At 40.9% G+C, this 27052-nt stretch overlaps 1 protein-coding gene across 5 annotated transcripts in view; it reads right to left on the bottom strand.

The window, feature by feature from the left end:
* Nucleotides 1-26612, bottom strand: part of LOC104604321 (bifunctional nuclease) — a 40732-nt gene extending 14120 nt beyond the window's left edge. Inside the window, exons 1-5 of one of the 5 annotated variants that reach the window (XM_010268616.3) lie at nt 26335-26612; nt 26137-26224; nt 15355-15567; nt 15185-15237; nt 15022-15078 (exon numbers count right to left, since the gene is read on the bottom strand). In XM_010268616.3, the coding sequence (XP_010266918.1) occupies nt 15022-15078; nt 15185-15237; nt 15355-15567; nt 26137-26224; nt 26335-26340 (417 nt within the window). In that variant the 5' untranslated portion in view covers nt 26341-26612. Of the gene's footprint in view, nt 1-15021; nt 15079-15184; nt 15238-15354; nt 15568-26136 lie in introns of all 5 variants that reach the window. The other 4 variants (XM_010268614.3, XM_088890451.1, XM_088890450.1 and 1 more) reach the window with 4 other exon arrangements.
* Between the last annotated feature and the right edge of the window lie 440 nt (nt 26613-27052).

Genomic DNA, 27052 nt, shown 5'->3' with positions numbered 1-27052 from the left:
GTACAGCATCTCATAGACATACTCAATACTCTATATAATCAAAACAATTATGTTCTAGACTCTCAGCAAATTCTAAATGTCTAGTATAGCTTGAGAAGTTTAACAAATTGTTGCCTTCATGCAATGCCTATGCTATAAATTGTTTATCAGTTATCAATAATTATGATAATCAGGTTCCCAACTTTGAAGACTCAGAATTATTGAAGTTCCAAAAACTAAGAAGTTTTGTACGACTGCTAAACTACTTTAAGACCAACTACAAAGTTAGCATTATCCATCATTATGTTGTATGTCTACTACATCATCACACCTATCAAGCATCAGGGCCAAAAGAATTGAATTTCCAATGCCATAGCAATAAGATTCTAAACCACCATCAGGCCTTAAGAAAGTGTACTAAGATGTTATCATGATACAAACCTGTGCAGCAGAACATTCAAACCAACTTTACTAATAGATACATAGTAATTTTCTGTAGATATAAGCATAAAAGTAAATGTTCAAATATTATCAGATAAAATCAAATTATATCAGATCGGATTGGGGTAGATCCATATTTGATAAACAGATCAAATTCAGATCACCTTAATCGGATTGGATTTGAATTCAAAATTAGAAAAAAGGATACTGATGAGGGGTAATTTGGCCCGACCTATCAACACAAGGACACGTGGAAGCGACCTGCAGACTGGACGACAACTCAGTGCTCCTTGCCACCTCAGCAAGCCAGGTCAGCTCGGGTACCTCAGGCACCTCGGCCAAGACCGAGGTCCGAGCAGCTTGTGATGGCCCGACCTGTCGAGGTGACACGTAGCCAACTTCTAGAAGCTTGCCAACTGTCTCCGATCTCTCTGGGATCATGTCGCACGTTTGCAAACCTTATCCTTATCCCACTCGGATCGGACGGACTCAATAAGCCTTATCAGTCCACCCGAAGTCCACCTCCAGGTGCGGAACGGATTCCTAGTAGCACGCGTCGGGGATCTTGGAGGTGTTTCATAATACCTACTACAACTCACCTATATAAGGGCACCAACCCCAACATCATAAGGTATGCGCGATTTTTTGCTCACTAGCCTTCTAGCATACAAGCTTTCAGCTCGCATACCGGATTACTAACTTAAGCATCGGAGAACCCACACCGGGTAAGCCACCCTAGGTCCTCTAAGCCTTCTTCTTTTGCAGTTCGACCGGCCAACCAAGCGGACTGACATCCGAGCTGCCCTCCAGCTAGGAGCATTCAGATCATGCACCATCAAATACCATTTGCAGCCCCTGACCCGATTGTCCTTTTCCTTGGGGCCAAACTATTTCACTGCAATTTAGAAAAGTATAATAAAATCATCAAGGCCAAAAGGCTACCTTGTTGTACTGATAAAAAAGAGGCTATCTCATGGTTGGTTTCAGCAGTTTCATGATTTCATGGGTGTCAAAGTTGAGAGGAAGGACCACAATAACATAAACAACCCCCAGGCTGATCCCAAACCAAGTCATCTATAAATATACTAATCCAACAGATCTACCCAGCAATCTAAAGAGTCTCTCATGTCTTGAAAAGATACTTTCCAAGGAACTGGACAACCTCAGAATTTAATTAAACAAGAATTTCATTCCAGATGCCAACAATCTTGCCTCCATGAAGTGATGTTGAAGATTGAAGACTTAATACTCTCTCTAGGCCAAAAATGTTGAAGACTTGATACTCCAGCCTTACAGGAGACAAATGGTCCCTTCCCTTACAGTCATACTTTGGCCCTAATATGGCCAAAGTATGCAACAATGACTACTCAAATGTCCCCAAAACGTTTCATGAACCTGTAATGAGTTTGGGGTCTCTAGAGAGCAACCATCAAAACTGAGTTTTAATCCAGCCTTGAGGAGAGAGGCCTCCCTTTGTACTAGTTTCCTATGACTAGAAAAATAGCAACCATCCACCAATCTCTCAAAATAGAGTAAAGGAGGAGTCCTCTAAACTCTTCTCTCATAGAGATCTGTAGAGAAGATGGGCCGAATGGCCCATAGGCAGTTTATCCTTCTTTATTTTTTATGTTCTTTGTTGTAATGGACCTTAATCTGGGCTTTATTCTTTCTTGTGTTAGTTTTATAATTTTCTGCCCAACTAAGGGCCTCTCTGTAAATTATTAAAGTTTAACTTAATGAAATGGAATTAGGAGTGTTAGAGAGAAGGTTATGTTCGAAAATCTCTCTCTAAACCCTAGTTGCCGACACCTTCTGCTTCTTCTTCTCTCTTCTTGAAACCTGATTTCTACTACTTTCTTTTGATTTTCTACAACTTTTTAAACAGTCCTTTCTTTTCAAAATGCAGTTTTTCTTCTTGGTATCAGAGCATGCTCGTTTTTACTACTTTTCACCTTTTTTTTCCCATACACAGTGTGTATGGAGAACTGAATTGTATGAATAGTTAAAGAAACCTATTTCAGCCCAGTTGTTAGTGGTTTCTGGAGAGAAGGGGACTGGTTTTGTCGTCCTCCTGACAGATTCAAGTGTGTTGCCCAAAACCCTAATTTTCTAGAGAAATCTGATTGCGGGCCCCACAGGGAGTTTGACCTGGGCTCTCAGTGACTGAAGGCCTTCTCATCCTTCATCTCGAAGATCGAATCAAGTGGATTGGTGTTCTGTGAAGTCTACAAGGAGCGGCTGAGATTTCACTGTTTTTCCCGGCTTTCGGGTGTGACGCAGGTAGCTGGTACGGCTACATAGAGGTTGGCTCACAACACAATTTTTGTTATGCCTTCATTTGTTGTTATTCGAAGCTGTTAGAAGTTATTTTCGAAGTATTTAAGGAGATGAACCCTTCAGAAGTTGAAAACAAGCATGTTGTTGAATCCGGACAGGTTCTGGGAGCCTCTATAGACTCTCTATTGGTTGTGACCACAGTCAAACTGGATGGAACTAATTATCTGGCTTGGTCACAATCAGTAAAAATTCATATCTACAGTAGAGGCAAATGGGGTTTTATCTCCGGGAGCAAGAAGGCTCCTTCGGAAGATGATCCATCATATGAAAAACAAATGCAAGAAAATTATACTGTTATTGGTTGGCTTGTGAACTCAATGCAACCACATATTAGTCAACACTATTTGTAGATGAATTAAACAAAGGAAATTTGGGATAGTGTTGCTGAAACCTATTCCCATAAATTAAATGTGGCCAGGGTTTACAAGCTGAGAAGTGATGTGAAGAATTTAAGACAGGGGGAGAAACCATTAGCTGTATATTTCTCAACACTGAAGTATTTATGGCAAAAAATAGATTTGATAGAAGCTGTAGCCTGGGACACCACTAATGATGTTGAGACCTACAGGAAACTTGTTGAGAGAAATAGGGTGTTTGAGTTCTTGGCAGGGCTGAATCCAGAGTATGACATCACAAAGCAAAATATTTTATCCAATGATAGTGTTTCACTGTCTCAAGCCTATGCCTTGGTAAGTAATGAAGAAAGCAAAAGACTTGTCCAGGTCCAAGGGGCTGGTCTAAATGATCACTTTGCTAATATGGGAGTGAAACCCAAGGGAGTTGCAAGGACTCCAAGTAGCTCAAGGAAGAAAAAGATTATTTGTGAGTAATGTAAAAAGCCAAAACACACTAAAGACAAGTGTTGGAAATTGCATCCTGAACTTCTTTCTCTTCGGTTTCATAAGAAGTCTAATAATATGAAGGAAGGGAGTGCCAATATTGCTACTGGTCCAAATAGTGACAGATACCAAACTGAAGAGATGACAACTAGTGAGCAGTTAGCAGCTATGAACGCAGAAGAATATGAGAAGTTTGGGAGGATGATTAGTCACCTAAAGGGTGTGGCCTCTTCTTCCAACCCTCCAGGAAATTCAACCTCTTCTGCATTTGCACATTCAGGTATACGGGCTTCTGCCAATCATGCAATTATTTCAGGTAATCGTAGGATCCCTTGGATTATTGATTATGGTGCTTCTAATCATATGACCAACCTTTCCACTTTGTTTGTTTCTTATGATTTACTTCTTGGCCGTGACAAAATCACCCTAGCCGATGGCTCTCTTGCCCTTATCTCCGGCAAGGGAACCATCAAGGCTACAGATTCCTTGGTACTTCCTTTTGCTCTTCATGTACCCAAGCTAAATACAAACTTGTTATCTATAAGTAGCCTAACTAAGTCATTGAACTGTTGTGTATCCTTCTTTCCTTCCTACTGTGTTTTTCAGGATCTCGAGTCTCAGAAAGTGATTGGGAGTGGCCATGAGGCGAATGGAATATATCTATTGGACACTCCTGGACAGAGCCATGAACAACCTAGAAAAGCTGCTTTTGGGTCTACATCTATAGAGTCCATCAGTCGAATCATGTTATGTCATTTCCGTTTGGGTCATCTTTCTTTTTCTGCATTAAGTCATTTATTCCCAAAACTGTTTAAGGGAATTAGTCTGTCCAGTCTTCATTGTGAGTCGTGTGAATTGTCAAAACATTGTAGAAACAGTTATCCTTTGAGTAATAAAAGATCTTCTCCTTTTCATATTGTGCACTCTGATGTGTAGGGGCCTTACCATTTACCTTCTATGGGTGGCTACATATTTTATCTTGTTCATTGATGACTTTTCTCGGTTCACTTGGATATTTTTTATGAAGTCCCGTGATGAAGTTCCCAGACTTGTGAGGCAATTCCATGAATTTGTCCTAACCCAATTTGATACCAGAATTAAAATTTTCAGCTCCGACAATGCAAAAGAATATTTTGAGAAAAACCTAACCGGCTATCTCATTGATTTGGGGGTTATTCACCAAAGCTCCTGTGTTAGGACCCTAGAACATAATGGAGTTGCTGAAAGAAAAAATAAGCATATTGTTGAAGTTGTAAGAAGCATTCTATTTGCCTCACATGTCCCTACAAAATTTTGGGGTAATGTTGTTCTCACTGCAACCTACCTTATCAACCGTATGCCATCCAGGGTTTTGGGGTTTAAGTCTCCCTTCAGTCTTCTTCATCTGGACAAGGATCTTTTTCCTATTCCTCTTTGTGTCTTTAGTTGCACTTGCTATGTACATATCCCAAGTGTCCAGAGACATAAATTTGAACCAAAAGCCCACAAGTGTATCTTCCTTGGTTATTCCCCCACAGAAAAGAGTTGTTGTTTTGATCCGAAGACTGGCACTCGGTATGTCTCAATGGATGTCACCTTTGATGAGCTCTCCTCCTTTTATGATTATTCTCAGGAGAGGCATTGCCCAAAGGGGGAGAATTTGTCACAGTTGTTTGCTCTTCCCCTTCCTGTCCTAGTTGAGTCTTTTACAGAGACTCTTCCTCCTTCAAATGAGTCGAGGATCAGTCATTTCACTCTCATTCAAGTGTTCTTATTCCTCCTCCTTTACCTCCTCGTCCTCTTTTTAATCCCAGGTTGTACCAACGACAGAGAACCAGAAATGAGCAGATTGTTTCCCCTACAACACATGAGCCTCCTGCACTTCCAATCACAAAAGAGACAACATGTACTGATACAACCCCTTTGGAGCCATCCATCCCAGACCTTGATATCCCTATTGCTATTAGGAAAGGAAAAAGGAAGTGTACTGCACATTGCATTTCCAAACACCTTTCTTAGAGTTTGCTCTCTCCTTCATATTTTGCCTACCTTTCTTCTATTGCTTCTAACCCAATTCCCAGGTCTGTGTCAGAAGCTCTTACTATTCCAGAATGGAGGGATGCTATGAGAACAGAAATTGATGCCCTGCACAAGAATGACATTTGGGAAGTGGTTGATTTGCCTGAAGGGAAGGACCTAGTAGGCTGTAAGTGGGTTTTTACTATCAAATATCATGTTGAAGGCACCATTGAAAGGTACAAGGCTAGGCTGGTGGCAAAAGGTTATACACAGACATATGGGATTGATTATCTGGAGACCTTTGCTCCTATTGCCAAGATGACTTCTGTAAGAGTTCTGTTATCTCTAGCTGCACACTTAGACTAGCCACTTTATCAGCTGGATGTAAAGAATGCATTTCTGAATGGAGAGTTACATGAGGAGGTCTATATGTCTCTTCCTCCAGGGATGTATGAAATAGATATGAAAGGAAAGGTCTGCAGGCTGAAGAAATCTCTTTATGGACTTAAACAATCCCCTAGAGAATGGTTTCAAAGGTTTAGGGCTGCCCTTGTTAGCTTTGGCTATGTACAGACACAATCTGATCATACCCTCTTTGTGAAGAGAATAGGATCCTTGGCCGTTTACCTGATTGTGTATGTTGATATTTTTGTGACTGGTAATGATGTATCAAGGATTAATGATCTCAAATCCTTCCTTCATACAAAGTTTGAGATCAAAGGTTTGGGGGAATTGAGATACTTTCTTGGCATAGAAGTTGCCAGATCCAAAGATGGGATACTTATCTCTCAAAGAAAGTATGTACTTGATTTGCTCTCTGAAACAGGGAAGATGGGTGTTAAACTAGTTGCTACTCCTATTGATATGAGCCATAAACTCTCTGCTTCAGATGGACTATTGTTGAAAAATAAGGGAGTCTTCCAGAGACTACTTGGAAAACTTCTCTATCTATGCATGACTCAACCAGACATTGCATATGTTGTCAGTTGCATTAGTCAGTTCATGCATACTCCTAGGGATACTTACCTGGCAGCAGTAGAGCGGATTTTGTGTTATTTGAAGGGTTCCCCTGGAAAGGGAATTCTATTTGCTAAGCATGGCCATATGAAACTTGAAGCCTACAAAGATGTTGACTGGGCGGAAAACATTGATGACAGAAGATCTACCTCTAAGTACTGTAGCTTGGTGGCAGGTAATATTGTCTCTTGGATAAGTATGAAACAATCAGTTGTTGCTCGATCTTCATCCGAAGCTGAATATAGAGCCATGGCTAATAGAGTTTCTGAACTACTATGGCTTAGATCCTTGATGGAGGAACTGGGTATTGAGCATGATAAGCCAATGATGTTATACTGTGATAATCAAGCTGCCATCAACATTGCTCACAACCCAATGCAACATGACAAAACTAAACATAATGAAGTTGATAGACAATTCATTCGAGAAAGAGTGGCTTCTGGAGAAGTGTGTCTACCTTTCATCACCTCTGAAGGACAGTTAGTTGATTTCCTCACCAAGGGCATTCCCAAGGCTAAACTTCAGCATGATATTGGTAAGCTTGGCATGATTGACATCTATTCTCAACTTGAGGGGGAGTGTAGAGAAGATGGGCCGAATGGCCCATAGGCTGTTTATCCTTCTTTATTTTTTATGTTCTTTGCTGTAATGGGCTTTAATTTGGGCTTTATTCTTTCTTGTGTTATGTTTTTTTTATTTTTCTACCCAACTAGGGGCCTCTTTGTAAACTATTAAAGTTTAACTTAATGAAATGGAATTAGGGGTGTAAGAGAGAAGGTTATGTTCAAAAATCTCTCTCTAAACCCTAGTTGCCGCCACCTTCTTCTTCTTCTCTCTTATTGAAACCTGATTTCTGCTACTTTCTTTTGATTTTCTGCAACTTTTTAAACAGTCCTTTCTTTTCAAAAGGTTGTTTTTCTTCTAGATCCAATGAAATACTCTTGCAGTGACTAGTCTACAAAGAAATTGCCTCCCCACTCCATATGATCACTGCTCTAGTGCATCTCTACATAACAATATAACATTGTATACAACATCTATTATCAGAGGAACAAAAATAGTTTCAATGGAAGTTAGTCTTGGAACTGATCTTTTTTCCATTGACAATAAAATTATCATTGAAAAAGAAAGAGCAAGCTACAACCTAGTACAACCAAAATCAACTATAATAAATTGATTTTGTCATCACATTATCCAACCTTGGAACAAGGGATGATAAGTTGCTCAAATAAAACCATGACTCCTTAAAATAATTCATTATGTAGGATAACCTCCAAAGGACCTATCTTTTTCCTTGGATCCCAACAAAATGTTGTGTTAAAATTGTTGTTGTTCATAAATGTGAACCCATTTCTAAGTTTGCGAATTTCTCAGCCTCAAGGATAAATTGGGATTTGGGATTTAGAAGAGTTCTAAGGGAAATGGAGTCTGATTCTCTCATCCTCCTTTTGGCCAAACTTGATTCCATTTTTTAGGATCAAAGTGATGAGGACAACAGAGTGTGATCCATTTCTTAGATGGTCAATGGTCTTTTTACTTGTGCATCCTTTTTCAACTTCCTAATTCAGCCTTCTGCCTTGGGGGTTGTAGTTTCTTGTGATGATTGAGAGAGAGAGAGAGAGAGAGAGGTACGGATGATAGAAAGGAAAGGCCAAAAAACTCCGTACTGGCAACCGCCAGTTTTCTATTTATATTAATCTTTATAAAAAGGCAAAATTACAAGTATGCCCCTGGCGGCATATCCTAGAATAAGAACAATAGGAAAAGAAAAAAAGAAAGGACTAGTAAAGTAACTGAAACTGTCCCACTAACATCAATTACAATGAACACTCAAGCTTTACAACACTCCCCCTCAAGTTGGGCTGAAGATGTCTATCATGCCCAGCTTGTCACATAGCTCATTGTGCCTCGAACACGGAAGTCCTTTTGTGAGGACATCAGCAAGTTGTTCCTTGGTGTTGACATAAGGGATACAAATTTCCCTTTTTTCCAATTTCTCTATTATGAAGTGCTTATCCACCTCAATATGCTTAGTCCTCTCATGTAGGACCGGGTTGCTGGCGATGTTTATTGCAGCCTTGTTGTCACAAAAAAGAGACATAGGGTTATGAACAGCAACTCCAAGCTCACCTAGGAGGTTCTTTAGCCAAAGGACTTCAGCCACCCCATGTGCCATAGCTCTATACTCAGCTTCTGCACTTGATCTTGCCACCACACTTTGCTTCTTGCTCTTCCAGGTCACCAGATTTCCTCCCACAAATGTGCAATACCCACTAGTGGACTTTCTATCATCCACTACTCCTGCCCAATCAGCATCTGTAAAGACTTCCACCTTCAGGTGATTGTGTTTACTGAATAGTAGGCCTGTTCCTGGATGTTTCTTCAGGTATCTAAGGACTCTCTCTGCTGCCTCCATGTGTGGCTTCTTAGGAGAATGCGTAAACTGGCACAGAACTCCAACTGAATAGGCAATATCTGAACGGGTCATGGACAAATAAATCAGCTTTCCCACTAACCTTTGGAACTGCTTTACATCTTTCAGAGGTTCACCAATATAGTCACCTAGCTTGTGGTCCGCATCCATAGGAGTGTCTGCCGGCCTTGCACCTAACTTACCTGTATCCCGTAATAGATCAAGGGTGTATTTCCTTTGAGAGACAAAGATACCCCTTTTTGAACGGGCAACTTCGATCCCAAGGAAATACTTTAGGAGTCCTAGATCTTTCACTTCAAATTTGGATGCAAGGAATTGTTTCAATTTCTGTATCTCTGAACTCCAGCTCCCTGTAATGATGATATCGTCTACATACACTATCAATACGGCAACCTGCTCCTGACATCTCTTCACAAAAAGTGTATGATCAGACTGGCACTGTTGGAACCCCATCTCTTGAACTGCCATGTGAAACTTACTGAACCAGGCTCTGGGAGACTGTTTTAAGCCATAGAGAGACTTCCGCAGCTTGCACACCTTGTTTTCACTTCCCTTGGCAGAGAATCCAGGAGGTTGAACCATGTATACCTCTTCTTCCAAGTCACCATTCAGGAAGGCATTCTTTATGTCCAGTTGATGCAATTCCCAGTCAAAATTAGCAGCTAAGGATAGGAGAACCCTAATCGAGTTCATCTTAGCCACCGGGGCAAAAGTCTCATCATAGTCAACTCTATATACCTGTGTGTACCCTTTGGCTACTAGTCTTGCTTTGTACCTTTCAACTGTTCCATTTGCCTTGTGCTTAACTGTGAACACCCATCTGCACCCCATGGGTTCTTTCCTCTGGAGGATCCACTAATTCCCAAGTCTGATTTTTGTGGAGGGCATCAATCTCCTCCTTCATGGCACCTATCCACTCAAGGAATTTTAAGGCTTCTGCAACATTCTTGGAAACAGGGACACAGTCAACTGCCGATAGGAAGGCTCGGTACACGGGAGAGATGTGGTCATAGGAAACAAAGTGGGTAATGGGATGTTTGGTAGTGCACGACCTGACTCCCTTTCATTGAGCAATAGGGATGTCTAAGTCATCCACAGTGGGAGAAGGGTTAGGGGTTGGACTTACCTCTTGGGATTCTGATGATGTCAGTTGCTCAGTGGTTGGCTGCTCCACATTTCTATCACACTGCTAATCTCTCCGATGAGTACATTGGAAGACACGGAAGGGAGTGAGGTCCGGAATAGAAGGAAGGGACACCTGAACCTGCTTCTCCTCTTCCACACTACGGCTCTCCCCCTGAGGAGGAGGGAAGAATGGCTCAGATTCAAAGAAGGACACGTCCATAGACACAAAATATTTACGACTGACTGGATCAAAACACTGATACCCCTTTTGAGAGGATGGGTACCCCAAGAAGACACAAGGAATGGACCGAGGGTCTAACTTACCTCTGGATGGAGACAAATCGTGGACAAAGGCCCGACAACCAAAGACTCTCATGGGGATGGAAAATAAAGGTGATTGAGGGTACAGTAACTAATGAGGAGCCATGTAATTTAACACTCTGGAGGGCATGCGGTTGATGACATACGCAGTTGTAAGTATAGCATCCACCCAAAACCTTTTTGGTACATTCATGTAGAACATCATCCCGCGGGCTATCTCAAGGAGGTGCCTGTTTTTTCCTTCTGCAACCCCATTTTGCTGTGGTGTTCTGGCACATGAGCTTCTGTGAATAGACCCATGGGAGGCGAAGAACTCATTTAGCACCCCATGGAAGTATTCCTTCGCATTATCAGATTGGAAGATCTATATTTCAACATGGAACTGTGTGAACACCATCCTCTGGAAGTCTTGCACTATCTTTGGAACCTCGTCTCTGCTACGCATAGGGATTACCCATGTATAGCGAGAGTAGTCATCAATCAGTGTAATAAAATATCGATATCCACCCTCAGAGGTTACATTTGTAGGCCCCCATACATCAGAATACACAATATGAAAAGGAACACTTGATCTTTTATTGCTGGAATGAAAAGTTGTTCTACTTTGTTTACTCAACTGACACGTTTGACACATGAACTCTGACACTAAACACGACTTAAATAAAAGTGGAAACAAACATTTTATTACTTCAAAATAAACATGACCTAAACGACTGTGCCACAACAAAATTTGACTCTTATTTGACTGACTACGTGACTGAGGATGACACAGAAAGACCAGCTTTGTTGTCAAGAATGTAGAGACCGTCTACCAGGCTTCCTCTACCAATCGTCCTCCCAGAAGTTCGGTCCTGAAAAACACATGAATCAGCAAAAAAAGTTACACTACAGTTTAAAGAACTTGTAATGCTACTAATTGAAAGCAAATTTATGGGAAGTTGAGGGACATGCAAAACACATTTCAGGTTAAGGCCATGGAGAAGAGATATCGATCCTTGACCTGCAATGGAAGAAAATGAACCATCTGCAAGTCTCACTCTATCCCTTCCTGACAAAAGGCTATAAGAATGGAATAGGTTAGGCTTACCGGTCATGTGATTTGAGGCCCCTGAGTCAATAATCCAAGGGGAATCTGTGGGAGTGACATGGAATGCAGAAGCCACATTACCTGAAGTGGATGCAAAGGAGGTAGAAGGAGTACCAGTGACTGAGCTATCCAATTGCCACAATGCCCTACCATAAGATTCCAGATGCTCCCTGAATGAATTCATTATATCCCCCTTGGGGTCAGGTTTATTAGGAGAGTCCCGGGTACTACCGACAACCTGAGTGTCTTGGGTTGCCACATGTGTTGCACTCGTTCTTTTCACGTGACCTTTACCCTGTTCTTGATTCTTTGCTGCCCACTTGGGTTTCCCGTGGATGTCCCAACAGGTGTCACGTGTATGTCGTGACCTTCGACAATGGGTACAAAAGAGTTTATCTTTATCATCCGCCTTCTTAGGATCACCTTTCTTCCCTATTGGGCTGTTATTCACCGCAGCCAAGGCAACTTGTTGCTCCCCCTCGGCTGTAACCATCACACTCCGCCTGCTTTCTTCATATTGGATGAGGGAGTATACTTCGTGTACTGTAGGCAATTCCTTGCTTCCTAGAATCTGCACCCTTAATGGTTCATATACAGGGTTCAGCCCTAACAAGAAGGCAAACACTCGCTGCTGAGAGATCAGCTTCCTGTAGGCCTTAGCATCATCATCGTGCTTCCACTCTATGGCCTGATAATGGTCCAACTCCTTCCATATGGAGGTAAGAGCCGAATAATATGAGGACAAGCTGCGGTTTCCCTGTTTACAGGTGGAGGACTCAGCTTGTAGTTGGTAAATCTTGGCATAATGCCTTTGCTCAGAGTAGGTACTTCTGGCCTGTTCCCAGATCTCACTGGCGGTGTCTGCCCACATAAAAGTCTTCTTCACATCAGATTCCATAGCTGCAAGGAGCCAAGACATCACCATACTGTTTTCTTGGTCCCACCTATCATGTTCAGTTGTATCACCCTTAGGTTCTTTCACCCTTCCATTGATGTAACCGGCCTTACCCCTTTCTGTTACATAGAGTTTTACACTCTTAGCCCACTCCAGGTAGTTCAGACCATTCAAGGGGGTGATTGGCATGGGAAAGACCATGGTTTCACCTCCCATACCTGCTGTATTGTGGGTTGAGGTGTTCCCTAGTGAGGACAGTTCCTGACTTGCCATTGGAAATTACAACCAACCAGTCCAAATACCACCTAACAGCACAGCTACCACAACTGGAATGTGGCAACTTAGGGTTTACTCCTATGGGTGTGAGCAACAAGCTATTCAATACTGCTAAGAGCACAAGAACTATTGCTAAGAATGAGAAATCAATCACTACAACGTCCAAACAGAGCAACAAGCTATTCAATACTGCTGAGAGCACAAGAACTATTGCTAAGAATGAGAAATCAATCACTACAACGTCCAAACAGAGCAACAAGCTATTCAATACTGCTGAGAGCACAAGAACTATTGCTGAGAATGAGAAATCAGTCACTACAACGTCCAAACAGAACAATAAAGGGTCCAGTCATCGGTTCAGCACCACAAATACAGACATTACTGTCAGTCCGAATGTGGTTCTCCCACTCCAACCATCCAATTATTCAAACTAGTAATCATATAATCAAAGCCTAAGCCCTACGCACCATTGGATAAAGGAGACTGAGAGAAACTGAAACTAAAACACACATGTTCAACACTAGATCAGAACCTGCTAGGGTTTCATTGCACCATCAACTCCCTCCTTCGATTAGGGTTTCAGCAGACCAGCACCATCCCACGGCCAGACACAGCTAGGGTTTTCAGCAACTATCGCATGAGTCCACTAGGGTTTCAGCAGAAGTACAGCCGCAGGACTGACTAGGGTTTCTGCAAGCACAGTAGGTTTCTGCAAACACAGTCACCAGAGAGAACAGTGGGTTTCTGCAACAGTCGCCAGAGAGAATTAAAAAACACAAGCCACCGCTAGTTTTTTTTTTTTTTTGTTCTTTTCTCCTTTTCCTTCTGAAACAAAAGTAGTCACGTCCAATCCCCTTCGGAAAGACTGATGCTAGGATCGTAGGTCTTCTCCATCCCAAAAATTCCACTCTGATACCATGTAGTTTCTTGTGATAATTGAGAGAGAGAGAGAGAGAGATAGGTACGGATGATAGAAAGGAAAGGCCAAAAAACTCCGTACTGGTAGCCGCCAGTTTTCTATTTATATTAATCTTTATAAAAAGGCAAAATTACAAGTATGCCCCTGGCGGCATATCCTAGAATAAGAACAATAGGAAAAGAAAAAAAGAAAGGACTAGTAAAGTAACTGAAACTGTCCCACTAACATCAATTACAATGAACACTCAAGCCTTACAATAGGGGTGAATTTCCCACTAAAAAATGTGGAGCAAGCAAATCCCTCCTAAGATTCAGGTCTTTTGTTGGGAAGTTTTCCTTGGAAAGATTAACACCAATGGCATGCTGCAAAAAAGAAGGCCAAATACATGCCTTTCTCCTCACATGTGCTTTCTTTGCAAGAACAATGGTGAAACTATTCCCCATATTTTCTTATCCTGCCCTTTTGTGCTTTGTATTTGGGAGCATCTTTGTTCTCTCTTTGGGTGCAGGTGGTCTCCTCCTCAGGATGCGGTAGGGCTCTTTGATCCAACCTCTTGAGACAATCAAAGTTTAGAGAAAGGCTGATGTGGAAAGCTGTGAGAGATGCATTGATTTGGACTGTTTGGGAAGAAAGAAATGGAAGGATATTCAATGAAAAGAGTAGGACAGAATTGGAAGTCCTGGAAAGACTAAAATAAAGGTAGCTCATTGAGTAAAGTCAATGGAGGACTTAAATCTCTCTCTACATGATGTTCTGAGAAAGTGGAAGGAAGTGGCGATGTCAGCTCAAAACAAGGAAAGAACAGTGATGGAATGGAGACAACCAGCAGCCAACTGTGTAAAACTCAACTTTGATGGAAGCTACATAGGCAATCAAGCTATAGCTGGGATGGGTGGGGTCTTTCGAGACTCAGAAGGGAAGGAGCTTGCATTATATTCAGGACCTGTAGCCAATGGTGATGCAGTGACAGTAGAGTTGTCTAGTCTTCTTCAGGGTCTAAAATTCGGTAAGCAGTTTGGGTTTCTTAACTTGGAAGTGGAAGGGGATTCACAAGTGGTTATCTCATGGGCAAGGAATAGTACCCAAATATCCCATGGGATTTCACAGGCATACAGTCTGTGAAATAGAATCCTTAGCAAGGGGGAAGAACTTCCCACCTTGATGTAATTCCTTCTTTTGATGTTAATAAAATTATATCTTTATTGATAAAAAAATGTTTTCGTTCACTAAAAGAAATTTATTTTTTCAAAAGATCTGTTAAATCCTTTTTCTTTTTTGTGAAACGGTAAGTAAAAATTAGAAAAGCTTGAGTGGTGCAATAAATAATATATAGAGAGATAGCTAGCTCCTTACTTCGTAATCAAGTTTCTCAACAAGATTTCTCACAAACTGGAACTGGTCAGGAGAATGCTGCACCAAGCCCAAAATTTAGTGCCAACTTGAAGGTCAAATAGCCAAAATTGTGCAAATTGGAAACTCAATTAACAATAAATGAAACTGAATGATGAAATTTTACCCCATTGATATCCTCCTTGAAGGCATCTATTAATTTTTCAACAGCAAATTCACCTGCACTAGTAGTCAGGGTTACCAATACATTAAATTTGCACAAAAAATGGTAATGAAAATACCAAAAGCAATGATTAATAGGCAAGATACTAAGACGCAGCAACATCATCTACATACCAACAATAATTGGCAACAAGAAGTCTCCATCACAAGAAACTTTTAGAAAAATTGTGGGGTTCTGAAAACGACGGAGAAACCCATGACCAACCAAATGAAGATCAGCTTTGGATTGGTTTCCTTTGATGGGGAAAGGAAGTAATTGACCAGATGATTGCCACTTTGTTTCTTCTACAAAACCCTGCCTACGCAACTGGTAATGCCTGGTAGTCTCTGCACTAGTTAAGGTAATGAAAAGGTGACTTTCAAGAGTAAAGAAATATGCCTAGAACTAAATGGAGGAAGAAACCTTTAATTATCAGTATAATAATATTCTAAACAATGTTAAATAAAAGAACGAGAAACTGGAAAAGAAAAAGATGGTTGATTTTTAAATAATTTCCTGAGGTGCTTCTTAAACAGTGCATGAAAGGTTCTGTCATAAGAAATCTTCCCTCTTTAAAACTTTCACAAACATGTTGTTTATTAGAGAAAAATATTTGTGACAGAAGAGTAAGAAACCACAGAAGTCCTCATGTCATATAAGGATAAAATGTAAACAGTTTTTTTTCTTGCAAATATGCTGGGTTATGGGTGTCTTATGTCTTGTCCTTCTGCAATTTCAAGGTTTCCATGGTGTTAATTCCTGTAACACAAGCATGAAGCCATTTATTAAGACGCCTTAGTTTCTCTAAAAGAATTATACCAATAAAGTAAAATAGATCTAGAAAACATTACTCTTTTGTTCATAAAAAGACAATTTGCAAGAATAATTACTCACCCTGATTTGTTTAAGATAATAGAAGATAATAGCAGATATTGATGCTAGAAATTTGAACATTATATTAATCTTAAAAACCTAAGTAGGACTAGTTACAAGGTGTTATAGATATATATATATGTATACACACACACAGACGCACACACGCACACACACACACACTCTTGTTGCTTCTGATCGAAACACCTTTGCTCAACCCCAGATTGTTTGGCTTCAAGTAGAAGCTCTGGCAACTTTGACCTGGGAATCTGCGATTCCGATGAGTCTGAATCCAAGTCTTGCGATTCCGCCCAAAAATAAGGGGAATCTGCAATTACAAGACGTGGAGAAAGCTTTCTTAAATCTGCTTCAGAAGTCGGAAGCAAAAGATACAACAAATATGATACTAGATGGTTTGTTATTTCAGTTCACCTGAAATCGACAAGATTGCCACACCAAATAAAGAAATTGAAAAAAATAGAGCTGGTGGGTCGCACAACAATTGTTTAGACTTCAGACCATGTCGGGGCGGGATCAGTCAAATGCTTACCACAGGGAAGAGAGGAAGACAGAACTAGACCTCCACTACTCGCCGGAAAGGACTGGATGACATGTTCTTTGAAGATCATCAACAAGTATTTCCCCCATAACTACGATAGACCCACAGATGGACAACTTCCCTTGTAAACCCAACCCACCTGTTTCAACCACATCGATGGCCTCTGCCAACTCCAAGGAGAAGAAGAGAGGTGGCAAGAGAAGCAAAGGAGTGAAGCTGTTGTCGGACCCACAAAGTGTAGCAGCCTGACAAAGGAGGCACCGTATCAGCGATTGCTTCAAGATCTTGCACAACTTAGTACCAGGAGGCACCAAGATGGACACCGTTTCCATGCTAGGGGGGTCCATTCACTATGTTAAGTTCCTAAAGACCCCAATATGGTTGCATCAAGCCATGTCAAACTTCTTAAATAACGACTCTTCTTCTTATTCTACTTCCCTCCTCTCTCCTTTAGACTTGGTGTATTCATCAGCTGCAGCCTTAGCAACAGTGCCACCACCACCACCGCCTTCGCCAGCTACCCCGTCTTTGCCACCACCCACTTATTATCAGCTTGTTAAGTTGTTTCTCAGAGCAAAAGACCGTGGCCGACAACCCGCCGACACCATGCCTCGTCAGTATTGTTTCTTGGAGACCCTCTCTCTCTTTCTCTCTCTCTCTCTCTCTCCCTTCCCCTATCCTGTGTGTCTCCTCCTTCCTCGTCTGAAATGTCGGATCTAAAAACTGACATAACATTTCCGCTCACAGGCGGTGATTCTTGCTTGGCTTACAGAAGAGGGACAAAGGGTAATCCTCTCTCTCTCTCTCTCTCTCCTGTGTGTCTCCTCCTCCCTCCTTTGAAATGCTGGATCTAAAAATTGGTGTAACATTCCTGCTCACAGGTGGTGATTCTAGCCTAGCTTACAAAAGAGGGACAAAGGGTTATAAAAAAATTTTATTCGTCATGTGGTGTCATGTGCATACGGATTTTGACGGAACATTAATGGACGCTAACAACAGGGGTAGGGCTAGTCAATTGTCAGAAATGGTAGGGGTGGTTTAAGACAATAGTTAAACAGTAAGGGTATAATTTGTCAATTAGCTAAACAGTAGGGGTAGTTTAAGAAATTTGTCCTATTCTTTATTAGGGGCTAATTCTTTTTGTTTTCATATCTTTACTTGTACCTGAACCCTTGTTTTACTGGTCATCCCCTTGTCTTATTAGAGTGTTTGACAGGGATATATAGGGATGTTTTCACTACTAATGCATTTAACAATGAATTAGGAGCATAAAACCCCCAACTATGCATTGTCTGTCAAAATCATGTCTTGTTAAGACATGCTGATGAGGTGTTTAAATTACTCTCACGTTTTATTATTAAACATTCTGTTGCAATAAATATATGACATCTCAGAAAGGTATTTTTGCCACATCAGAATGGTGATTCAATAAACTATTGAAGATTAATTAGTTTTATGATGTTTTTCTGAGTAGATGTTTTATGTTAGTTGTTAGATAGGGGGTGGGGACCACAATAGTTATGTGAGTCCAAATTTTATTATGTTTTTGAGTGTTATATAGGCTGTTTTATGTTTTGCCGCCCTATAAGGGCATAGTAGTCTTTGTACTATTCTATTATTTTAGTATAAATAATAAGCGAAGGGGGCGGCCAGATCACAACTCTCTTTTCTTTCCAACTTCTCTTCTTCTCTTCTTCTCCTTCTCTCTTCCTTCTCTCTTCAAGAAATTGCTTTTCTTTTATATTTTTTAATTCAGCAGATTTCTACTTGGTATCAGAGCATCGGCTAGGGTTTCTTGAAGCATTCTCATGCAGCCCTAGATCAGCCGACTGCATGAAGTAGTAAAGGGCTGATCGATCTGCTATAGATTACCAAGTCCTTGGAGTTTTTGGTGGGATCTAGTCATCAGGAAGGTGATCTATTGTTCGACATCAAAATCAGGAAGAACTGGAATACGGGGAAGAGTCCCAAAAAAGTTGGATTCTTTGTTTTTGATCTGATCTTGGGCGCCTAGGTATTGTTAGTTTTCTTTTGATTTTCTGAAGAGGGCGGTTTGGTTTCTGGAATTTTTTGGGTCTCCCGGAGTGATCAATTCACTTTTCTCTCTGTTGGGAGGCATGGGGAGGAGAGAGATTTCCCTCTAGCTAGGGCTTTCTTCTTTCGGAAGGGTTGGTTTCTGTGTGTGTGATATTAAATTATTTTTTGAAGGTCTCCAATCTATTTTTTTCCTTACTGTTGAACTGTTTGAAGTAAGATGGAGAGTTGGAATACCGAGATGAAATCTACCGGTACTATGGGACTGGGTGTTAGAGGTAGTAGTGATATTTTTGGGTCTGGTATCATTACTACAATAAAACTTGATGGTACAAATTATTTGGAGTGGGCACAATCAGCTAAGATGGCTATTGGTGCTCGTGGAAAATTAGGGTATCTCACTAGGGAGGAGAAGAAACCTGATACAGACTCTTCCCAATGGGTGCAAGAGAATTACATGGTAATGTCCTGGCTGTGTAATTCTATGTTACCTCATATTGCAAAAAATTTCCTATGGGCTAATATTGCTAAGGAGATTTGGGATGGAGTGATTGAAATATACTCTTAGAAGCAAAATGAAGCCAGAGCCTATCAGTTAAGAAATCAGGTGATAAGTATGAAACAGGGAGAAAAACCTCTTGCTATGTATTTCTCCATGCTGAAAACCCTATGGCAGGAAATAGATCACTTAGAAATTGTGGTATGGGAAAGTGTAAATGATGCAGCAACTTATCACAGATTGGTAGAGAGGAATAGGGTTTTTGAGTTCTTGGCAGGGCTGAACCCTGAATTTGACATTGCTAGGCAGCAAATTCTTTCTAGGGAGGGTGTGACACTCTCTCAGGCCTATGCCTTTGTCTCTGGAGAAGAGAGTAGGAGGAATGTAATGCTGAGACAGCCTGGGACTGACCAGTCGGCTATGGTTGGTACAACAAAACCTAAGCCGAATGGAGACAGGGGGAGTAGTGAGACTAGAAGGGAAGGTAAGAAGGACTTGGTGTGATTATTGCAAGAAGCAGAAAGAAAAACTTTATTTCTAAAGTTGTGGTGAATGGTACGACCATATCCTGACAGGGTGAGATTGGCTAGGTTTTTGTGTATCACTTTAAAGCTATTTTCAGGAAACCTCTGAATGAGAAAATATGGATTGAGGGTCTGGAGTGGTCAAGATTAGAGGAGGAGTGGATTGAGAGAAGGTTTGAGTTGAATGAAATCAAGGAAATTGTGTTCTCTATGGATAGATCTAAAGCTCCTAGATTGGATGGTTTCACTATGGCTTTCTATCAAGATTGTTGGGAAGTATTGAAAGGTGATTTGTGGAAGGTGTTTGAAGAGTTCCATGATAGGGCAGCGATTAATTCAAGGCTCAACTCAACATTTATTGCATTGATACCAAAAAAGATGATGCTTTGCACCCAAAGGATTTCACACTAGTTAGCTTGGTTAATAGCTTATACAAGATCATTGCCAAGGTTCTCTCTCGAAGAATTAGAGTGATCCCCCCTCACATAATCTCACAATCTTAAGGGGCCTTTATAAAGGATAAACAAATCATTGATCAAATTCTAATTGCCAATGAAAGTATTGAGGAGATGAGAAGGACTAGAAAAAAGGGCTTCATCTATAAATTGGATTTGGAGAAGGCTTATGATTTGGTGGATTGGGGTTTTCTGCTTGAAGTAATGAGGAATTTTGGGTTTGGTGATGGATGGTGCAAATGGATCTTAGGGTGCATGAAGACTTATTATTCGATTTTGGTGAATGGATTTGTGGTGGACCACTTTCCGGTGCTAAGAGATCTTAGACAAGGGGATCCCTTGTTGGCCTTTTTGTTCGCATTGATTGCTGATGTGTTTGGAAGACTTGTGACTAGGGCTAACAGTAGGAACTTGGTGAGGGGTTGGAGGGTAGGTAGGATTGAGGTGCCTCTTACTCACTTGCAGCTTGTTGATGATACTATTTTTTTTTTGTGAAGGTGGTAATCTTGGGCGGGTAAGGAATTTGAAGATGTTGGTCCATGTTTTTGAGTGGATGTCTAACCTGAAAATTAATTTTGATAAAAGCTGCCTTGTGGGAATGAATTTGAATGAGAGGGAGATAGATGAAAATGCTCAGGTTTTGGGTTGTGAGGTGGCTCAATGGCTTTTGACCTATTTGCAAGGTTCAAAGTATCGATATGCCCCTGTGTATCGGTACTAAAAAATCACTGCTCAATGTGTTTTTTTTTTTCAAAATTTGATTTTTGAAGATGTTTTCTAAGTGTTTTTTTACTAAAATAAATGAGGGTCTTGAAACACTTGTAAATAGGTGTATCGAGACCAAAAGATACGATGCGGTACACCCGATACGGGGTGTATCATATTGATACTTTGAACCTTGCCTATTTGGGGTTACTGTTGGGGGGATAATCCGAGGAAAAGTAGTTTTTGGAATTATGCTTATTTGTGAAAGATTCACAAAGAATCTGGCGTCTTGGAAGAGGAGTTACTTATCTTTGGGGGAAGAATTATGCTTTTTAGGTTTACTCTTGCTAACTTGCTGGTGTATTTTTTGTTAGTGTTTAGGATTCCTGAAGGGCTTAGTAGAAAAATTGAAAAATTGATGAGAGACTTTCTTTGGTAGCCGGGTGAGGAGAAGAACCATAGAGTAATGTGGGAAGTGGTTAGTAGAAGCAAGAAGTTTAGTGGATTAGGGTTAGGGAACATCCAAGAAAGGAATGCTGCTTTGTTAGGGAAATGACTGTGGAGATTACCTAAGGATAGCGACAAGCTGTGGACTAAAGTTATCATCAATATTCATGGGCTTGCAGCTGATGGTTGGAATTCCCGGATCTTGGCTGGGGCCTCTAGAGCTTCTCCCTCGAAGTCCATCCATGTGATTTTACCATCCTTCTTGCCATTTGTTAGGTATAATCCCTATTCTAGAAATTTTTTCAAATTCTAGGATCATGCATGGTTGGATATTTCTCCTTTGAAGGAGCAATTCCCCTCTCTTTATGCCATTTCCAATCATAAGGATGAGCCTATTTCTTCTTTCATTGTTCCTTCTAGTTTGCATCTGGGTTTGATTGGGACTTGGGATTCAGGAGAGGGCTTCGTGAGTTGGAAATGAGTGCTGTTGTGTCTACTCCAGAGGTTGGTTGGGGTTTTCTTGGATCCCATTAAATGGGATAGTCTAATTTGGACTCTTAGTTCTTCTGGGTCATTCTCTTGTGCCTCTTTCGTTTCAGCCTTAGTTCAGCCAGGAGATAGTTTGGGGACGCCTTTTCCTATTAGGGAGGTTTGGAGCAAGCCTATCCTACCTTGTGTGGGTGCTTTTTGTTGGGAAGCCTATCTGGAGAGAAATAACACTCTCAATTTGCTTTAAACAAAAAGAAAAAATTGGTGCTTATCCCCTAACCTGAGTTCTCTTTGTAATGTGGATGGTGAGTCTTTCTACCACTTATTAACTCTTGCCCTTTTATTTCATCAATATGGGAATGGTTTCTCTCTTTGTTTAGGTGTAGGTGGAACCTCCCGCCAAATGTGTGAAGCTTGTTTGCCTCTACCTTTTTTAGTTAGCCGAAGAAAAGGGGTAGATATTTATGGAGATGTACAAGGGCAGCTGTGTGTTGGACAGCATTGGAAGAAAGGAATTAGAGGATCTTTCTTGATAAGTAGAGAAGTAGGGAATCCCTAATTGAATCATTACAATTAGGGTGATCCATTGGATGAAGTCTCTTGATCTTTTTGAAGGAATCTTGGCAGATGATTTGGTGAGGAATTGGAAAGTTGTTGTTGATTCAGCTCCTAGTAAGGTTATGGTAAGACCAACTTGGTTGCCTCCTCCACGTGGCTTTATTAAGCTGGATTTTAATGGGAGGAGTGATGGAGATCCGGGTCCCTTAGGCATAGGAGGTGTCTTTAGAAATGAGGAAGGAAGAACCATTACTGTCTACTCAGGATCGATTAGTGTTGGAGATTCTTTGAGGGCTGAAATAATGGCTGTGATGGAAGGTCTTCAAAGGGCTAGAAGAACTGAACATTCGGAAGCTAGTAATTGAGGGCAAACTTAGTTATTGAGTGGTTGAAGAAGGAAGAGGAGAATGGATGGTGGTGCTATATTAACGAGAAAAGGAGTACTTGGCTGTCTTGGGGAATGGAAATCAATGTGCAATAGGTGAAAAGAAATGCTAATTCATTCGCTGATACATTAGCAAAGCAGGGGGTGGGAAGGATCATTTATTTTGAGCTGTATTCTAAATTTTCTGTTTGTATTTGGGAGAGTTAAGAGAATTCCTCTCCCCTTATCTCCTTTGTACACTTTCATTATTTATTATAATAAATTAGTTTCTGTTATTCATATAAAAAAGATGTGATGTACAGGGCTGATTTGTATTAGAGGATTGAACAGGTGGCCAATTTGGAGGGTCCTTTAATTGGTTGACAACTGGAACTGGCGACATCATCCCTCCATGTGGCAGAAATGTTCCCTACTTGACCTGATGAGGGAACCTTTTTCATATGTATAATGCTATCAGGAAGCTCAGCTACTTTTTCAGCCTTGCAATAGACAGGGTTAGCGCAGGAAAAGTAATATTTTAGTTGTCTTCACATGGGGCTACTTTGTGTTAGCAGGGTTACAAGGTGGCTGAGTTGCTTACTGGCATTTCATGTCTTTTGTGTGTTTCGTAGGACCCACGAAGTTGTTCAATGAGGGGATTCATAACCAAAGAGGCACTTGTTGTAGTTGCAACCACTACAGCATCTGATGGTGACTCATAGAGAATGACAATGCCTCATCCATGATAGAGAAGAATGATTTGATCTAATCTACTTGTTGCTTCCAGACCAATTGTGTTTCTGCGACAAATTCTAAGGGTTGTATGAACAAGATGATGGTGATCTTATTTTCAACATATTTTGATCAGATTAAGTAGAGAATAACAAGATCTAGAGAGATGAGGTGTTTAAATCCATCGCTGAGTTTAAATCCTTTTTTGCTGCTGAGTTCAAATCTGCCGCTGCAACGAGTTGCAGTGGCGGTGATGAAATAGGGGAAGGGAACGATGGAGAACAAAGGGGAAGGAGAGAGAGAGAGAGAGAGAGAGAGAGAGAGAGAGGGCATAGGTGGAGGGGGTTAACGCATCGCCGCCCATCTCTTTCGAAGAGGAGGGACTACCGGAGATCTAGCACCGCCACCCGTCTCTTTCAGTTTGTCGCTGTGCATCTAGAGGAAGGGGAGAATGAACAGTAGAGACCAAGGGAAAAAAGGATATTTCATCTTTTCTGTTATAATTTAACGACGACGACAATTGTCATAAACAGTAAAGGTGGTTTAAGACAACAGTTAAACAGTAAGGGTACAGTTTGTCAATTAGCTAAGCAGTAAGGGTAGTTTAAGAAATTTGCCCTAAAGAATAATGTAGGAAAAAGATTCATGAATTTTGTAAGTCTTAATAACTACTTTTTACATACTCAGAAAAAAAAATCATGTAGCACTTGTCCCAACACAGAAATGAACTAAATAATGATGGCTACACATTACTGTATAAAGATTTAAAAGTCCTTGTACAGGTTACGTTTTTTTTTTTTTTTTGATAATTGAATTATAATTTCATTAATCAGAGAATATAAGCTATTACAAGCATCCCTTGGAGAGGCGAAAGTTGCAACCTCTCCTAAACATTACAGTGAAAACAGAATAAACCAGAAAAAGTTACAGACTTGCCCAGAATAGATCTTTCCCTAGATACCCCTTGTTTGGCAAGAGAGTCGATGAAAGCATTTGCCGACCAACCCACACATTGGACTCCAATTATCATGTGTCAAGTCAACCATTTAAATTTTTTTCATGAAATTCCTATAGCTCCAAGTAACTGAGTCAGAGTTCTGCAACCAACCCACAATCACCTTAGAGTCCCCTTCAATCATTAACTTCTCTATCCCAAGTTGGTTGGCAAACTGAACTCCTTGTACTGCAGCCAACAATTCAGCCCTTGTAGAATCACCCACTCCCACCAGGCCTGAAAACATAGATAAGATATTACTTTCCTCAGTTCTCAAGACCCCTCCAATTCCTGACAAGCCCGGACTGCCCCAGCTGCTCCCATCAAAATTCAGTTTAATAAAACCTTCCAAAGGAGGTACCCAAACTGCTACAGATTTTTTTTTTCTGAGAAGTCGTGTTAGCTATTACAGCCTAGTTTCTCCAGAAATCATCAAAGGAAAAAGGAGTGAAGGAGTCTAGGGTTCTCAACCAGTGTATAGCTCTAGTTAATATACACTCCTTCACTACCGGAAGGGTTCTCTCCTTGTCGAGAAAGATTCTAGAATTCCTTTCTTCCCAAATAGTCCACAATGTAGCTGCTCTAATGCGTCTCCACATGCATTTCCCTTTTATTGTTGGCCAAACAAAGATAGACGAGCTTAACAACAATTTTACTTCCGATGGCAGAATTCACCTACCACCAAACAAATCAGAAATACAATCCCACAGAACTGTAGCAAAGGGATAGGAAATCAGTAAGTGGTAGCAGTCCTCACTATAGGTTTTGCAAAATGTGCACCAATTTGGGGATAGACACAAGAAAGGCCTTTTCTTTTTCAAGTTTTCCAAAGTAATAATCTTAGCACGGTACACCTCCCAACAAAAGACAGCTATTTTAGGGGAATAGGTTTGGTCCAAACTTCTCGCACAGTGAAAGACCAATTAGAAGAAAAAGGGTCCAAACAAACCTAATCGAGAGAAGAAAGCAACTCAGTGACACAAAGAAGTTCAGCCTCCCGCAAACCTCTGTGTAATCAGAAGTCCCCGGTTCGAAGAAAGAGGGAGGATTGTACAGGTTACGTATAGATGCAGGATATTAGAATGTGAACGGCTGAGTTAGATTTCATTTATTCTTTTGGGTGCCAAAGCTGAACTTAGAACAAGCAGTCTCATGGTTGATGCGGTACAGCAACCTTTTAAGCTATGGGCTACAGCACTCAGAAGCTTATAGTAGCATGATGCTTGGGGGAAAAGGACAACTTGAAGTTAATCCAGGATGCCAAGAATTTACAATTTATTTTCGCGTCGACAAAGATGAAAATGAATTTGACAAGAAAGGATAAATAAAGTAAGAGAGGTTGACAGTCGTTTCTAATGTGCATGACTACAAAGAGAGACTAAACAAAGAGAATGTTTCCAAGAAAAGACATAACAAGAAAATAAGCAAATAGTGGTATGCGGCATTAAGCAGAAACAGAGCGACTGTAATCAATCCAACAATCAATTGATGACAAAAATAGATGATGACGATGGTGATAAGAAGAGGAGGAGGAGGAGGAGGCATATCACAGAACAATAACGACAATAAATAAATAATCAAATCATGCCAATTACCTAATTTCTACAGTTGTTTACAAAATTGAAGATAATTAATATTAAAAGAATGGAAAGAAGTTAGGGAAAAGAAAAGGCGAATTCGGACCTGAAACCATGATGAAGGCTTCGAGGTATTCGCCATCGCGTTCTTTGCCATCATTGTTGGATTTCCCGCCAAAGCTTCGACGAGAAGCCTTACAATAAATGACAAACGATTTGGATCCGTGAGATTTTCTGGTCTGGCATCCTAATTGAAATGAAAGGGGAGACGAAGAGCAACTCAGCGAATTCGAAATAGAACGACCTGCATTTGCTTGATCGATTGAAGAAGCTCCCATACCGAAGAGCGTACGAACGTGGAATTGAATTCCGAGCATTCTCTTCTCTTCTCTTCTCTTCTGATGACAGCGGCAAGACTCCAGGAGACTCACGACAGACGGGCAGAGCTCAAAAAAGCAGTCGTGGAAGATGATCACAAACGAACAGAGAAGGGAGGAAATGGCCAACTGAATCCCGCTTTTTCTTGTATTTTATTTATAGGAGGGGGAGGGGGCCGAAAACTCCTGATTTAATTTTCCATCTTCACAAAATCACCCCTTGTCCCAGTCGCTCTCAGTCACTGCCTCCTGCTAAGGTACACGTGTACGATAAGGACAGGATGAAAGAGGCTACAGCTGCTTGGATTGGAAAGAAAACCCTCGGCCAGTCATGTTCAACAGGCCAAGCAAGCTACTTGAATAGCAGTATAGCACAATAGCAAGCTACTTGGATCGGGTTATATATGATTCCTTACCCGATAAATTCGGGTCAAATCAGATCTGCCCGATCCAGATTTCCTCCTCACATCAATTGCAACTCTCCCCACGAAGGAAAACATTATGGTAGATGTTCCCGAATTCTGCGAAGAAGAAATCTGGATTTGCCATGAACGCCGAGAACAAGCTCAGATCTGCCACCCACAAAGACGTTATATGTACCCATAAAACAACACCATTCATATGGTGGGAATATTTCCACGAATG

This window comes from Nelumbo nucifera, chromosome 6 (genome assembly GCF_055504915.1).
Source record: "Nelumbo nucifera cultivar China Antique chromosome 6, China Antique-T2T, whole genome shotgun sequence".
In the NCBI taxonomy this organism is placed as follows: Eukaryota; Viridiplantae; Streptophyta; class Magnoliopsida; order Proteales; family Nelumbonaceae; genus Nelumbo; species Nelumbo nucifera.
This window is presented reverse-complemented; position numbering and strand designations above follow the sequence as displayed.